We start from the raw sequence: 17,080 nt of genomic DNA on the forward strand, positions 1-17,080 counted from the left end.
ACGAAATCATGTTTTTCTTTGGTTCACATCAGAATATTTCTCAAAAGGTTCCTAAGAAACATAACTTGGAATTCATGTGAAGAATTATCATAAACACCTTAGAGAAATTTCATCTTGTTACCTGATGAAGTTTAATGGACATACGGATTCCAGGGACAACTACTTTTCTTAGCAATTCCATGTCAGCAAAGATCCATTCATCTCGAATTGAAGAAATACGGAAATCTCCTTTAAATAGGGCATGCAATCCATAGAGGAATGACTCTAAATTACTGTTAAGATTGGAGATAAAAATTCACATATTTTGACAAAAGTCTTCCATGTCACTGATTCTTACATTTGGGTGTACATCAGAATCACCTGGGAGAGTTTTCAAAATGCAGATTCCAAGAACTAATGTCAGAACCCCTGAACCAGAATCACAAGAGATAGGGAGGGCCTGTCTGACCTGAGACCCTGGTTTATGAACCACTGAAATAGTAAGTCCATCAAAACAGACAACAGGCAGAGAGCCTATAAGTTAAAATAAATTATGAAGGGATTAATGGAAAACATGTTGTTATCAGAGAAGAAATTCAAAATGTGTGGTATTTCTTAATTCTGATTCATTTGGCTATATATGTCAAGAAATTCAGTTTAGATTCAGAGTCCCCAAATCTAATATTGACTATATTAAAAAGTATAAATGCTCTGGACAGAGGCTGCAAGAAAATATGGAAAAATAAAAACAAATGAACTTATTAGAAAAATAGATGTAAATGGGAAGAGACCAATCAAACTTCATGGGGTGATTGTATTTTAAAATGTCTTGAATTCGTTAAATTATCATTATCAATAGATACCCACACATGTGTGAATTTTAAAAGCCAGTTCTATTAACCAGTTAGGACAACTCAACTATATTCAGCAAAAAGATCTCAAGATAAAATCCAGAGACTTCTGTAATAAAGTAGCATAGAATGAATGCTTCCACAAAATATGATTTCAGATTTAGGTTATACAGCTTCCCATACTCTCCTCCTGAAAACAGAAATGCCTTCTTTACCTGGACATATGGTGGGATGCAGTCCCCAAAGCTCTCCGTCCCAGAACACAGAGTCCATAACAAAGAGTTACCAGGGATGAATCTTTGTCCACATCCAGTGGCTTTAAAAAACAAAGAACACTGTTATCAAAAAGGTATATAAGTATTTAACAAATCAAAATATACCTAATTAATATATCAGCAAAACGATAAATAACTCAATTAGTACCTAATTTGTATCTTTTCAAACAAAAGTTCCACTGAAAATAAATTTAGCAATAAAACAGCATGAAATGAAGCATGAATGTGTATGGGGAGGTTCTTTGGAATCCTTAGATAAAATCTAAAGCTTTATAATGTTGGAACATAATAACAACAAAGAAAACTGCCTGTATTATAAATTAGGATCCTAGCTAAACATTTCAAAGTACTTACTAGTATTACTGACATTACCTTCTCCTGAAAATACAATATTCCGTATTCTATAGTTATTTCTGACCATAACTTGTCAAGCAGGCTATTAGTAGCAGCCATGTTAGCCTCTTTGTGACCATAAACATAGTAAAGAAAATCAAACTGATATCCATAGAATATTGTTTCCCCTAAATTTTTTAATTTTATTTTTTAACAATTGCATACCTTGACTATTGAAAGAAGCTGGTAACTGTCCTTTCTTTTTACTCTAAGAAAGTCCAATAATAGTCACAAAATGGTTTACCTTACACAGTGCTAAGGAAAATTTTGGTAGTCCCTCAGTGACCGAAAGAAACAATCTCAAAGTACAGTACTAGGACCAGCAGCAGCACCATCACCTGGGAACTTGTTAAAAATGCAAATTTTAGGCTACTCCAGATCTATGAAATGAAATTCTGGAGGTGGGGTCCAGCAATCACTCTCCAGGTGATTCTAACGCATACTAAAGTTGAAGAATCAATAATATAGGCTAATAATGAGCTTACTTATTCTAACTTTGCCAGCAGTATATATTTTTGGCTTTATAAACCATTAACTTATAAATAAGAAAGGGGAGCTATCTAAGATATTAACTTAATATTGACTGGTTAATTTAATTCATTACCATTAATTGGATAATTTAGCTAATTAATAGCAACTGTGTTAGCGATGCCCTAGTTGCTGCCAATTAGACTGTTTCCAAAGATATATTACCTCATATAGCATATATTCCAGTTTCACCAAGCAGGCTCTTTGAAAAGAATTTTGGGTCCAGGTTACAAAATAGTAAATAAAGAATATGGCAGAACTAGTATTAAGAAATACAAAAAAAAAATAAAAGAGAGAGTGGGTATAGACTTGAAATTACACAAACAAAAAACACTAAAGGTGGTTATAATGGGTGAGAAAATTATGGGTGATTTTTGTTCTTTATTTTCCTCTCTCCCTCCCCAATCCTGTCAACTTTCTATGCTGAAAATGTACTGCTTCTGTGATGAGAAAAAAAATTTAAAAAAAAACTTACTTCAAGGTTCTGCTTCTAGCCAAGATGAAGTAACAGATATCATATCTGCCCTCCTACCTGAAACTACCAAGGAAATGGGCACAATATATAAAAACAATTTTCAGACACTGGACGCTCATCCCTGAGATATGGGAAACAAAAGAGGTAGCCCTACAATTGACAGAGCGTATTTCCTAGAGAGTTTCCAGGCCACAGCACAAAGAAAGGTTGAGTCTAGAGGTCTATGTGTCAGCTAGAGTTCACAGGGCAAAGTGCTAGAGAAGAGAGAGCTACAGAGAACGCTCCCAAGATCTGCAGAGGGTCTCTCTTGAGTCTCACCAGAGTACTGATCAACACATGCAAGGAGGACCCAAGACTGAGGACAGAACCATCCAAAGCAACAGTCAGGACAACGGAAAATCTCATGACTGCCTAGTGTACTCAGAAGGTATTGTCTCAGTAATGGGGAAAAATTAGCCCCAGACTAAAGGCTGCTCTGGTCCATTCTAAGCAAGCCCTGAAAGGATCAAACTGTCCCTAAGAAATTTATCTATGTCACAGAACAAAGTTCAAGAATATTTATAGGAATACAAAAATATCCAGCACCCTTCAAGGAAAAATTCATAAAGTTTGGCATCTAATCAAGAATTGCCAGGCATGTAAAGTGGCAGGAAAATATGATCCATAATAAGAAAAATCATCAATTTATCACTCAATCCATCAAAACTGACCCAGAACTGACACAGATGTGAGAATTAGCCAACAAGGATATTAAAACAGTTATCATAACTATATCTCACAAGTTCAAGAAGGTAGAGGAATAGTCTACTATGTTAAGTGACACACGGAAGATTTATAAAAAAAGACCCAAATCAAACTTCCGAGATACAAAGTAATGCAATGTCCAAAATAAAACATACACTGGATGCGATTAATGGTATGTTAAACAAAGCAGAAGAGAAGACAAATGATCTCAAAAACATAGCACTAGAAACTATGCAAAATAAAACACACAGAGAAAAAAAGACTGAAAGAAATGAACAAGGCATTAGTGAGCTATAGGACAACATCAAATAGTCTAATATAAATGTAGTTGGAGTCTTCACAAAAGGGGGAAAAGACAGAAAAAATACTTTTAAAAATACTGGAGGCAGAGTCTTAGAATAATAGAGAGTGGCTACTCTGCTCTTTGTTGGTACGGAGGATGGAGAAGTAGGCAGACACTGGAGAAGTGGCTCCTAGGGATGGGCTGCAGCTGGGATCCGGGCCTTATGCCCACAAAGACTGTCAGAGCAAAGAGTTCTGCTCCTGCTCAGATGACAGCTATCCAGAAACAGAAAAAATTCTTTCCCTTCAATCCTCTAGATGTTGAGGGTTTTGACCTGCCTGAAGAGTACCAGACTGCACACCTCCCCTCCAATGGAGCGCCCCTCCTCCTCGCTCAGGAGAGAGAACTTGAAAAGCTGTTACAGCTAGGCCTTCTCCGCCTGTGAAGATGCCCTCTCCACACAGGAATCCCATCTGCTGCTGTCTCCCTGCATCTGGCGACCCTGAATGTTGAACTGGCCACCTGTTTGCTATGATATGGCTATTTAAATTTCTTACTGCTTTAAAGTTTGTGTGTGTGTTTGTATCAATAAAGCATTTCTTTGTTTAACAGATAAAAATATGATGGAAAAAGTTCTAAGTCTGATGAAAAGAGGCTGATATGATGGGGTGTAGTACTGTGAGTAGTTGCAAAAGAAGGACTAAACCAGGTGTTAAATCTGAAGATGGGTGGTATGTACATCCCACACCATGATAAAGGCACTGGTTGTTAAGGTAACTCACTATGCTCCACGATATAGAGCAAATCTGTACACAGCATGCTGTGGTTCAATTACACAAGGCTTTTACCTGGAAAGCAATAGTGGTGGTAGGGATTAGCTTTGTAATTACAGGCCTTGGTATTGTGTTTATGTTCCCTGGAGTCTGACAGGGGTGCAATACTACCACCAGAGTCATGGGACCTAGAAGGAAGAAGTAGTTGCTGAAGCCTGTAACTCATCTTACTTTCAAGATAGGACAGGATATCCCAATGTGTGGATTGGGAACCACCTAAATTAAAATCACCCAGGGTGATGGATTTTTTACATCCCCAGCCTAGACCTGCTGAATCAGAATCTCTCAGGTAAGGCCCAGGAATCTGCATTTTTACAAGTTCCAAGGTCATTTTTACCCACGTTAATATGTGAAAGTCACTGGTCTTCATGTACACTGTCCAAAACAGTAGCCACCAGCCATATGGGCTGTTGAATTTAAATCAATGAAAATTAAATAATGTGTAAATATTACTTAATATTTAATATTAATATTAAATATTTAAAATGCAGTTCTTTAGTTGTACTAGCCACATTTCAAGTGTTTAATAGCCACATATGGGATTGGAAAGCACAGGACATTCCCATCACTGCAGAAAGGTCTATTAGACAGCACTAGTTTAGACTTTGTATTTCAGACAGATATTTAATTATCCTTAAGTCTGGCAAATGGAGGGGGAATTTCTTAAACACTAGATTTTGGAGAGTAACACACATAATTTTAATTTGTGTAAAACACATGCCTGCACAGGGTGGAGGGGTTGCTACCTGGGCAGTGAGATTAGGACACTGCAAATGAAAGAAAGGAGGAGACCACTTTTCTTTAACCTGTTTTGGCAGAGTTGGTTTGGCCCAACCATAATGAACCAAACATGTTTTCTTACCTACAAGATCAGAAAGAGGAAAGTGGGAAAAATGGCCTTGTAATAACTAATAGGGATATTCTTTCCATCTTTGGAAACCTAGATTCAAAGCCTGAATTCAAAGAGTTGCAAATGGATTAAACAAACTCTACCTTTGCTCTTCGGGAGGAGCAATACTCTATCCAGTTGAGGTAAATCACACAGAAACTTTCCCTGGATATGCCTGCTAGTCGGTGGTCATAGTCTTCATCAATGTTTGGATTAAATGTTGGGTCCACATCAACATAATTACGATCTGCACACAGACGTAGTCCTTCCTGCATTGTCTCATTAGCTAGCCACTCCTCTAACTTAGACGAGGTTGTAACATAATAAATGATACCCTAATGTGGACAAGAGAAAAACATCAGGTTAAATCACAATCTGAAGGATCTCCAATGCCTCAGTGAAATAAATTCCAACTGTTTCTAGTGGTAGTATAACTCAAAAATATTTCACTCTAGGTCAATATTCTATATATGTATTTTAAGAATGCTATAACAAAATGCCTCAGGGCTTCCTGGATGAAAAAACATAATACTTTAAAATAAAAACCATAAATTCAGCAAGGCTACTTCAAAACAATTCTAGTCTATTGATTTTAGAGCTTTTGAATTTAGGATATTTTAAGAGGTGAAAAAAAGTTACTGTGGTGCATTTATGTTGAATAATTTTTCATGGAAAGTTATTCAAATTTCTTGTGATCCCAGGTCAACTTATAGAAATATAGCTAACAATAAAGCAACAGAAAATACGTATTTAAAGTATGTATTTAGAACTAGAGACAGAAAACGTTGTGCAGGCACGCACGCACGCACACACACACGTAAAAAATGTTGTAAAATCAATCTCTCTCACTTCTTCGGGTTGGGTTTAACCAAACATTAAATGGAAAGCTCAAGGTTCATTTCCGCCTATCAGCACAAATAAGGTGGTAAGTAGAGGTAATAACATACGATATGGAAAATTCAGATATGGATCACTAAAGCTTAGCACACATACTTTTAAAATATTGGCTTCACCTGTAAGCCTCCAAATCATAACTATGCTGTATTTCTGTAAACTCTTAAGCAAAAATAAAATATATTGTGCAGTAAAAGACTAACCTTGCCTAATACGAGCTTTGGCCTTTGCCCTTGGGTCTCAGGAGGTAAACACTCAGCACTTGGAATGTCCTGCCTGATAAGACAGTCTGCTCAACTGGGAACCTAGAGCCATGTAGTATCAACATGACCTTTGGAGGTCCTGGAGACTCTGAGTGGTCAACCATGTCTATGTGACTACACCCAGTAAAGACTCAGGATGCCAACCAACCTCAGGCAAGCTTCCTCCGTTGGCAACACCCTGTGAGTGTTGCCACACCTGGTTGCTGGGAGAAACAGGCATCTGCACAACTCCACTGGGAGAGGACAACTGGAAACTCCTCACCTTGGTGTCTCTGGACAATGCCCTATGTACCTCTTCCCTTGCCTGATTTTAATCTGTATCCTTCCACAGTAATAACACAAGTACAATGTGAGTAGAACAACTTTATTGAGTTCTGTGGATCTCTCTAGCAAATTACAGAACCTATGCGTGCTCTTGGGAACCCAGAAATTTCAGCTGGTGTAAGAAATGAGGGTGGTCTTGGGGACCTCCCAAATTTTGCAATACTTTAATTCAGTTTGTTGAAAGCAGTACAAAGTAGTGGTTAACAGGAAGGGCTCAGGAGTGAGACAAGCCTGGGTTTTAAATGCCAAACTCCACTTGCTAGTTAGAGGACCTTGGGCAAGTTAACTTCTGATCCTTACCTGTAAAACAAGGAAGTAAAATTTCTTCACAGAATTAAGTAAAATACACGTGTGTGTATATATGTATGTATATATTCCTTAGCACAGTGCCTAAAACATGTAAGTTACAAATACTAGCTACTATTATTAATGAATGAATGGAAAGAATCCAGTAAAGAAAGAAACAGCAAGACTTTTGTAGGTATATTTTTACTGACTTTTCTGGATCCTAGAAAATTTAAATCACTACTTAGAAGCAAAGCACAAGGAAAAAAATCAATCAATCAATCTATCTATCTATCTATATATATATATATTTAAAAATATATGTCTTTCCCAATAAGGGACTCCGATTATCTGAAGATCTAAGGCACATACCCTTACCTTGACATAGTAAGTGGTGAGTACTTTCCGAAGATCAAAGACCTGAAGCATAGAAGCAGCACTATTGTCAGTGATGCTATAACCCTCCAGAATATACTTAGTGACTATCACTTCCCAAGCTAGCCAGCGCTGGCTAAATGCAGCATTAAATGAAAGCACGTGAGGAATATGGCCGGGTTCACAACAGCAAAATCCTTCATCTTCCTCTACGCCTTCAGTAATGGCCTCTACTTCCCGTTGTTGACAGTAGGTACCTTAAAAAGAGAGAGAGACAGGAACAGAGACCATTACAAACAAAGCGGAAAAATTATGAAACGGAAAAAAAAATGAATGTATCAAGGACACGAGAGATTTATGAAACAGACTCACTGACAGCAATTCAAAGTATGGGATTGATTTGCCTCAGAATATTTATTAACAAATTGTAGCAAACTCCAGAAATCAGGCATTCGGTATATTCATCTCCTCCAGAATCACAATGTACATTAGCACATTAAAAGTTCTGGAAATCTGTAAAGTAACCCCTATAATTTTGACTCATTAGTTTCCAAACTTTTCAAATGAGTTTACAATTGCATTCATATCAAATGAAGGACCAAAGAGTAACACACAGCTCCTGAAGGTTTGAGTTAATTAAAAACAAAAAAACCCAGCAGAACAAATACTGAATCATACCAGACACACAGGAATATAGACAGACATGCAAAACTCAAAAGAATCTGAGCTCCATTTACCAGTATCATGTCCATGCTGCAAGCATAAATATTATATACATCCTGTTTACTTGGCTATATAACTTGCAAGGGTTTATTATAATTTAATATTAAAGACACAATTAAGATTGTTCTCTTCCCAATTCCAACAATAACTGTATAAGATTACATTACTGGCATTTGAGGCTTACCTACTTATAAAGTTCCAATTAAGTATAAGGTCCGATTATTTTGTACTAGCAAACAAATCTTTGAAGTTATATTTTTCTATACAACATACTTATCAAAAAGGAATTGATTGAATTAGTGTCACTGAAGTAAAAATACAAACACAGATTAAATATAGAATTAGACCCATAGTAATCTCATACCAACAAAATATGATTTGTTAATGTTAATTTTTATTTTGTTCTGTGGTCTTTCTTCCATTTAATTTGTAAATTCCTTATATTATGTGAAGACTATAAAGTGATTATACTTAATTGTATATAGGCACATATCTAAGTTATATTAAATAATTTAAATCAAACTATACAGTAACTTTCATCCTTTAACAAATATATATACACACCATCCACATTTGAAAAACATGACTGAAAGAAACTGATGCCATGAAACCAACCTCAGATGATAGTGCTGGTGGTACAATGAAAGATCTGGCTAATAGGCTATTCCTGCCAAGCTAAGAAGCTGTACTGTTTAGCATTCTAGAACCCTCAATAATTCCATTATTTAATTTTCTTGTTTAATCATGCTAGCCAAGACATCCATAATAATGTTATAAGGTGTTGAGAAGAAAAACCCTTGTCTTGACCTGACATTAACAGGAATACACGCTGTTTGTTGCACTTTGCGGGTACTGTGTTTTTCACCTATTAAAGGTTTGTGACAACACTGCACGATGCAAGTCCGTTGATGCCATTTTTCCAACAGCATGTGCCGACTTCCTGTCTCTGGATCATTTTGGTAACTCTCACAATATGTCAACGCTTTTCTTTTTTTTTTTTTACTCTTTGTAGAGATGGGGGTCTCACTATGTTGTTCAGGCTGATCTTGAATTCCTGGCCTCAAGCAATCCTCATGCCTTGGCCTCCCAAAGTGCTGGGATTATAGGTGTGAACCACCACGTCCAGCCCTCTTTCAATACTATTATATATATTGTGGTGATCTGTGATCAGTCATCTTTGATGTTACTAATGTGACTGTTTAGGGGCATCATGAATCATGCCCATGCAAAATCAACGAATGTGTGTTCAGACTGCTCCACCGACCAGCCATTCCCGTCTCCTTTCCTTTCCCGGAGTCTCCCTATTCACTAGGACACAACAATGCTAAAATTAGGCCAATTAATAGCCTCATAATGGCCTCTAAGTTCAAGTGAAACTTGAAAGTAAAAGTCACATGTCTCCCACCTTAAATCAAAAACCAGAATGAATAAGCTTATTCAAGTGACAGAAAGAGCTGCACAACTCTTACTTTATATCAAAAGCTAGAAATAATTAAGTTTAGTGAGATAGGCAACTCAAAAGCTGACACAGGCCAAAGCTAGGCCTCTCATGCCAAATAGCCATGTTATGAATGCAAATTAAAAGTACTACTCCAGGGAACACACAAATAATAGGAAAGCAAAACAGCCTCATTGCTGGTATGGAGAAAGTCTGAGTGGTCTGGATAGACGATCAAATCAGCTACAACAGTCTCTTAATACAAAGCCAAATTCAGATCAAGGCCCCAAGTCTCTTCAATTCTGTGAAGGCTGAGAGAAGTGAGGAAGCTGCGGAAGAAAAGTTGGAACCTGGCAGAGGCTAGTTCATAAGGTTTAAAGAAAGAAGCTGTCTCTATAACATAAAAGTGCAAGGTGAAGCAGCAAGTACAGATGTAGAAGTTGTAGCAAGTTATCCAGAAAATCTAGCTAAGATCATTGATAACATCCTTGTATTGGAAGAAGATGCCACTGCGGAATTTCACAGCTAGAGAAGAGAAGTCAATGCCTGGCTTCAAAGGAAAGGCTGAGTCTCCTGTTAGCGGCTAATGCAGCTGGTGACTTTAGGTCGAAGCCAATGTTCATTTACTATTCTGAAAATCCTAGGGCCCTTAAGAATTTGGCTAAATCTCCTCTGCCTGTGCTCTCTGAATGAAACAACAAAGCTTGGATGATAACATATTTGTTTTAGAACATGGTTTGCTGGATATTTTAAGCACACTGTTGAGACCTATTCCAAAAAAAAAGATTCCTTTCAAAATATTATTGTTCATTGACAGTGCACCAAGTCACCCAAGAACTCTGATGAAGAAGTACAAGCAGATTAATGTTGTTTTCATGCCTGCTAACACACCCACTCTGCAGCCCGTGGATCAAGGAGTAATTTCAACTGCTAGTCTTATTAATTAAGAAATATTTCATGTGGTTATGTGGCTACAGCTACCATAGACAGTGATGAATCCTCTGATGAATCTGGGAAAAGTAAACTGAAAACCTCTGGAAAGGATTCACCATTCTAGAAGCAATTAAGCACATTCGTGATCCATGGGAGGAGGTCAAACTATCCACATTCACAGGAGTTTGGAAGAAGTTGATTCCAACACTCATTCAGGGATGACTTTGAGGGGTTCAAGACTTCCGTGGAGAAAGTAACTGCAGATGTGGTGGAAACAACAAGAGAACTAGAATTATAAGTGAAGCCCGAAGATGTGACTGAATTGTTGCCATCTCATGGTAAAACTTGAACGGATGAGGAGTTGCTTCTTATGGATGAGCAAAGAAAATGGTTCCTGGAGATGGAACTAGTTCCTGGCGAAGATGCTGTGAACATTGTTAAAATGACAAGAAAGGATTTAGACTATTACATAAAGTTAGTTGATAAAGCAGTGGCAGAGTTTGAGAGGGTAGACTCCAATTCTGAAAGAAATTCTACTATGGGTAAAATGCTATCAAACAGCATCGCATGCTACAAAGGATTTATTCGTGAATGGAAGAGTCCGTCGATGCAGCAAGCTCCATTGTTTTCTTACTTTCAGAAATTACCACAGCCACTCCACCCTTCAGCAGCCGTCACTCTGATCAGGCAGTAGCCATCAACTGCAAGGCAAAATCCTCCATCATCAAAAAAGATTATGACTCACTGAAGGCTCAGATGATTGTTAGCATTTTTTATAAATAAAGTTTGTGTTTTGTTTTTGAGACAGGGTCTCAACTCTATTGCTCAGGGTAGAGTGCAGTGGTGTCATCATAGTTCACTACAACCTCAAGTGCCTGGGCTCAAGCGATCCTCCTGTCTCAGCCTCCTGAGAAGCTGGGGCTACAGGTGCCATGCCACCATGCCCAGCTAATTTGTCTGTTTTTTGTAGATGGGATCTCACTATGTTGCTCAGACTGGCCTCAAGTGATCCTCCTGCCTTGGCCTCCCAAAGTGCTAAGATTATAGCATGAGTCACTGAGGCTGGGCAATAAAGTCACTGTTTTTCTTTTTTTTCTTTCTTTTTTTTTTTTAGAAATAATGCTATTACACATTTAAACAGACTGCAATACAATGTAAACATAACTTTTACATGCACTAGAAAACCAAAAAATTGGTGACTTGCTTTACTGAAATATTTGCTTTATTGCAGTGGTCTGGAATTGAATCTGCAACATCTCCAAGGTATGCCTGTACTTACACATACATGTTTTTTTAACATAATAAAGACGTGTGTAATTTTGTAAAATATCTTTCAAACCAATAATGGAAATGAAATTTAATCAAATGTTTTCTGGCATCTTTTGAGAGGATCATAATATATTTTCTCCTTTTCAAATAAACCGAATTCTATTAATTTGCTTTCTAATACTCAAATTAATTTCAAAATGAAAAATGGTTGAATCTGTGAGGGCTACTTTAAACAAAGTACTGCTGCTTTCTGTTTATTTCAGAATTAGAGATTTTTTTACATCTATAGTCACAAGTGAAATTAAAATAGAGTATTTTTTACTCCTTTTTTTTTTCTTTTGAGACAGAGTCTCACTCTGTCACCCAGGCTAGAGTGCCATGGTGTCAGCCTAGCTCACAGCAACCTCAAACTCCTGGGGGCTCAAGTGATCCTCCTGCCTCGGCTTCCCAAGTAGCTGGGACTACAGATGTCAGGCACCATGCCCGGCTTATTTTTTGTATCTACTTTCAGTTGCTTGGCTTAATTTTTTCTATTTTTAGTAGAGACGGGTCTCATTCTTGCTCAGGCTGCTCTTGAACTCCTGAGCTCAAACAATCCACCCACCTTGGCCTTCCAGAGTGCTAGGATTACAGGCGTTAACCGCCGCGCCCAGTCCAGAGTATTTTTTAAATGTCAGCTTAGTCATATTTTGATATCAGTATTACATTAGTTTTTTTAAAAGCTTCTTTATCATGTGCTAGAACGTGGGCAGAATTACCCAATTTCTAGAAGAAATTTCCTGAGCCTGTTTTTTTTTTTTAATTATGATGAAATTGGGACTATTCCTTAGGTATTATTTGTCATTACCTCATTTTATTCATTTTCTTTCTGGAAAGTTGATCAAAGGTTTTTAAATGAGGAAATAACATAATGAGAGCTGTATTTTGTGCAGATCACTTTGTTTTTGGTGTACAGAGATCGTATGTGGGAAGGATGAATTTAAAATTTTTGACATTTACTCAATGAGGTCCTTGTTCAAAGTACCAAAATAAAGTAAATGGGATAACTGAATTAAAGCAGGATCTTTTTACTCTACCATACTAACCTCAAGAATATTTTCAACCCCAACATATTCTAGTAATATATTTTTCTCAGAAAAATAAAGTCAATAATAAGTACAAAAATTAACAATAATTGAAAAAAGAATTCTGAGACTTGGAAAGGTATTCTAGAGCATCTCTGAGGAACCATTAACAATTATACCCTAGATCAGTGAGATCTTTCAGCTATTATAGGAAATATTACTGATAAAAATAAATAAAACTAACCACCATGAAAACTAGAAATGTCAAAATGAATCTGAGTACAAATTCAAAGGAATCCAATCAGCATAACAAATTTTTGACCTGTAAAGTCTGACTTGGAAAATTGTACTTAGTAGTGGTAACACAAATAAAAAGTTAACATGGTAAAAGTCGTAATCAGAAAATTCTGATATAGAAAAATTTTTCACATAAAATTTACATGGAAAAGAATCTTGAAAGTATCAGTAAACTAAAAAAAGAAATGAAAAAATATGAATGGGTTTAACCAGTACCTATAAGAAACTGGTCAAAAAATTTCTTTAAATATTGCTTAAGATTAAGCATCCAACACAATAGACAAATAAAATCAAAAAGATTAAATTGATTTAATGGAACATGTCTCAGAAACTACATAAAAATGCTCAGCAGATCCAAATATCTACCCGGCAAAATAATGATATTCTTGATTAATATTCTGAGAGGGTAAGTAAGAACAGGGAATAACACCATAAAATAAAGAAAATAACCAGGGAGCACATCGACATTGGAGCAAGAACATAATCATACCCTGTGAGAACCCTGGAATGGGGAGAAAGGACAAAAAGGCTGTACACTTACATTATTTAATCATTCTACAAAATCAACAAAATCTGTATTATATAGTAATTGCTCTGTGTGATAGGTGCTAGATACAAAATGATGAACAGAGCAGATGTGATTCCTGCCCTTGGGAATCTGCCTAGTCTAGAGCTGCAGTCCCCAATCCCCTGGAACTGTGAGGCCCTGGGCTGCACATCAGGAGGTGAGGGAGTGGGGGTGGGGGGCTAGTGATGAGTGACAACGAAGCGTCATCTGTATCTCCAGCTGCTCCCCATCGCTCTCATCACAGCACAAGCTCCGCCTCCTGTCAGATCAGCAGCAGCATTAGAGTCTCACAGGAGCATGAACCCTACTGCAAACCGTGCATGCGAGGGATCTAGGCTGCACACTCCTTATGAGAATCCAATGCCTGATGATCTGAGGTGGAGCTGAGGCGGTGATGCTAGAGCTGGGGAGCAGCTGCAAGTACAGATTATCATTAGCAGAGAGGTCTGACTACACAATAAATGTAATGCACTTGAATCATCCTGAAACCATCTCTGCCCCATACTCCCAACTGTGGAAAAAATGTCTTCCATGAAACCGGTCCCTGGTGCCAAAAAGGTTGGGGGCCACTGGTCCAGAGCAAAGGCTGACAAATTCAGCCCCAGGCCAAATCCAAGCTAAGAATGGTTTTTATATTTGTAAAGGTTGTTTGAAAGAAAAAACAACAAAGAAGAATATACAACAGAGAATGTGCATGGCTCCCCAATCCTAAAATATTTACTATTAAATATGTGGCTCCTAACAGGAAAAGTCTGTCAACCCCTGGGCTAGAAAAAAACTAAACTTTAAACAATAAACACGGTCACGTGTCACATAACCACAGGTTTACATCCTGAGAAATGCATTGTCAGGTGATTTTGTCATTGTGCAAACATCCTAGAGTGTACTTACACACACCTAGATGGAACAGCCTATTGCTCCTAGGCTACAAACCTGTACAGCACGTTACTATCCTGTAGGCAATTGGAACACAATGGTAAGTATCTGTGTATCTAAACATAAAAAAGGAACAATCGAAATATGGTATAAAAGATAAAAAATAGTACACTTGTATAGGGCACTTACCATGAATGGAGCTTTGCAGGACTAGAAGTTGTTCTGCTAAGTCAGTGAGTGAGTGGTGAGAGAATGTTAAAGCCTAGGACATTACTGCACACTACTGTACACTCTACAAACACTGTAGACTTAGATTAGGCAACAGTGATAAAAAATTTTTTCTTCAATAATAAATTAGCCTTAGCTTACTGTAACTTTTTTACTTTATAAACTTTAAAATTTTTTCAAACTTTTTGACTCTTCCGTAATAACACTTAGCTTGAAACACAAACACATACAGCTACACACAAATATTTTCTTTCTTTATATCCTTATTCATTCTGTAAGCTTTTTTCTACTTTTAAAATTTTTTATTTTTTAACTTTTTAAATATTTTCTTAAAAACTAAGACACAAGCACACACATTAGCCCAGGCCTACACATGATCAGGATTGTCAAAAATCACTATCTTCCACCTCCACATCTTGTCCCACTGGAAGGTCTTCAGGAGCAATAACACACATGGAGCTGTCATCTACTAAGATAACAATGCCTTCTTCTGGAATACCTCCTGGAGGACCTGCCTGAGGCTCTTCTTGAGGAGGTGTCACTCTTTTCAGAAACATGACCATAGTGATTTTTCTTGCCTTGTTTCTTTTTTTCATCATAGATTTGCTTGTAAACAGATAATGCACCATGAACGTTCTTATTATTAAAAACCTTTCAGTGTTGGGGTTCATGCTTTCAGACTTTTTGAAGAGTCTATCAAGGCCTGCAAAAGCTTCTCCTAAATGCTTCACTGTGAATTTTCTTCAGAGTTCTTTTTTCTTCTCCTGTAGTTTCCTTTTCTCTTGCCTCTTTTTCAGCTATGCATTCCTGGTCCAGTTCTCGCAACTCCACACTAGTAATTCCTTAGGAACCACCTCTAGGAGCTCCTCAATGTCACCCTCATCCACACCCAGGTTAAAGTCATTTGCCACCTCAGCCACAGCCTAACCTCCTCACCTTTGGTAAATCCCTTGAAGTCATGGACGAACCGCGAGCGTCTTCTTCCAGATGTCATTCATATGCTTCTTGGTGACATCACCCTAAGCCCAAGCAAAGTTCTGGATGCAGTCACAGATGTAATCCTTCCAGAATTGCAAAGAGTCTTCTCGGTGTCTTCCTCGGTTACAGCGATGGCCTGGGCAAAGGTCCTCCTCAGGCAGTCAGCCTTAAACTGCTGTAACTCCTTGATCCATTGATTGGATCAAAGGGATGGTGTTTGAAGAGAGGAACACCCCTTGGACACTGGGATGAAGATCACCAATAAAAGGAGGATGAACAGTGGAGGGGCATTTTTAACAATAAACAAAATCTTGAAAGGTACGTTACTCTCCAACAGTACCTCTCCGCCTCTCTGGCACGGTGATTCAGGAGGGTGTCTTGGAAGAGGAACTGAGTGATCCATGACTTCTTATTGCTCCTGTCGCCATGGGCCTGGTGTGCTCACTGCTATGCTGGAAGGCCCAGGGGTTCTCGCTGTGCCAGATCACACAGGGCTTCAATTTGTAGCCTGCAACACCACCCCAAGCAAGACTGCTGCTCTCCTGTCCTTAAAAGCCTTGAAACCTGGCGTCAGCTGGGCCTCCTATGGATGAAGGTCCTTTTAGGTGTCCGTTTCCAGAATGGAGTTTTCATCCATACTGAAGATTTGCTCTGGCAAGTAATGTCCCTCCACAATCAGCTTATCTGGAGTTTGCCAACATTCTTCAGCTGCCTTCACATCAGCACTCACAGACTCACCACTCACTTTCACATCTTGTGATGAACAATGATTCTTGAACTATTTAAACTACCCAGAGCCAGCAGTAAACTCAGCATTATAGTCAGGTCCAGCCTTTTCTCTCAACATCGCAAGCAAACATTTTGCTTTGGCCATGATCACCACGGTGCTGAGAGGGATTTGCTTCTGTGTCTGGTCTTCAATCCAGGTCATTAGAATTTTCCCCATATCTGACACAGGCCCGTCTTGAATTTTTGTTAGTCTCGTTGCCTGCAATGAAGCAGATCCTTAAACAGCTTCTGTCACTTAGTTCTTGTTCTTCAAGATTGTAGCTGCGGTGCAAGGGGACATGCTGGCCTGGAGAGCAATAACCATCACTGATTTTCCACCTTGTTAGTCCCTGATCACTTTTAATTTTGTTTCCAGGTCAATCACTCCATGTGGCCTCTTACTGGCAACATGAGCCATGAATTTTATATACTTAGAGACCATGATGAACAAGACAACACGAGATCAAATAAAGCACAGAGAAAATGATGCAATCAAGAGACTCAGTAAACACAAGATGTACAAGGCGGCTGCCGGGTAATGTGGCAT

At 38.1% G+C, this 17,080-nt stretch overlaps 1 protein-coding gene across 2 annotated transcripts in view; it reads right to left on the reverse strand.

Moving 5' to 3' along the window:
* PCNX1 (pecanex 1) overlaps positions 1 to 17,080 on the reverse strand; it is a 160,979-nt gene that overhangs the window by 16,198 nt on the left and 127,701 nt on the right. For both annotated transcript variants that reach the window (XM_045564689.1, XM_045564698.1), the window contains 4 exons: positions 7,395 to 7,648; positions 5,355 to 5,585; positions 1,046 to 1,146; positions 122 to 272 (listed from right to left, as the gene is read on the reverse strand). In XM_045564689.1, coding sequence (XP_045420645.1) covers positions 122 to 272; positions 1,046 to 1,146; positions 5,355 to 5,585; positions 7,395 to 7,648 — 737 coding nt within the window. The remainder of the gene's footprint in view (positions 1 to 121; positions 273 to 1,045; positions 1,147 to 5,354; positions 5,586 to 7,394; positions 7,649 to 17,080) is intronic.

Source organism: Lemur catta, chromosome 1, assembly GCF_020740605.2.
Source record: "Lemur catta isolate mLemCat1 chromosome 1, mLemCat1.pri, whole genome shotgun sequence".
Lineage (NCBI taxonomy): Eukaryota > Metazoa > Chordata > Mammalia > Primates > Lemuridae > Lemur > Lemur catta.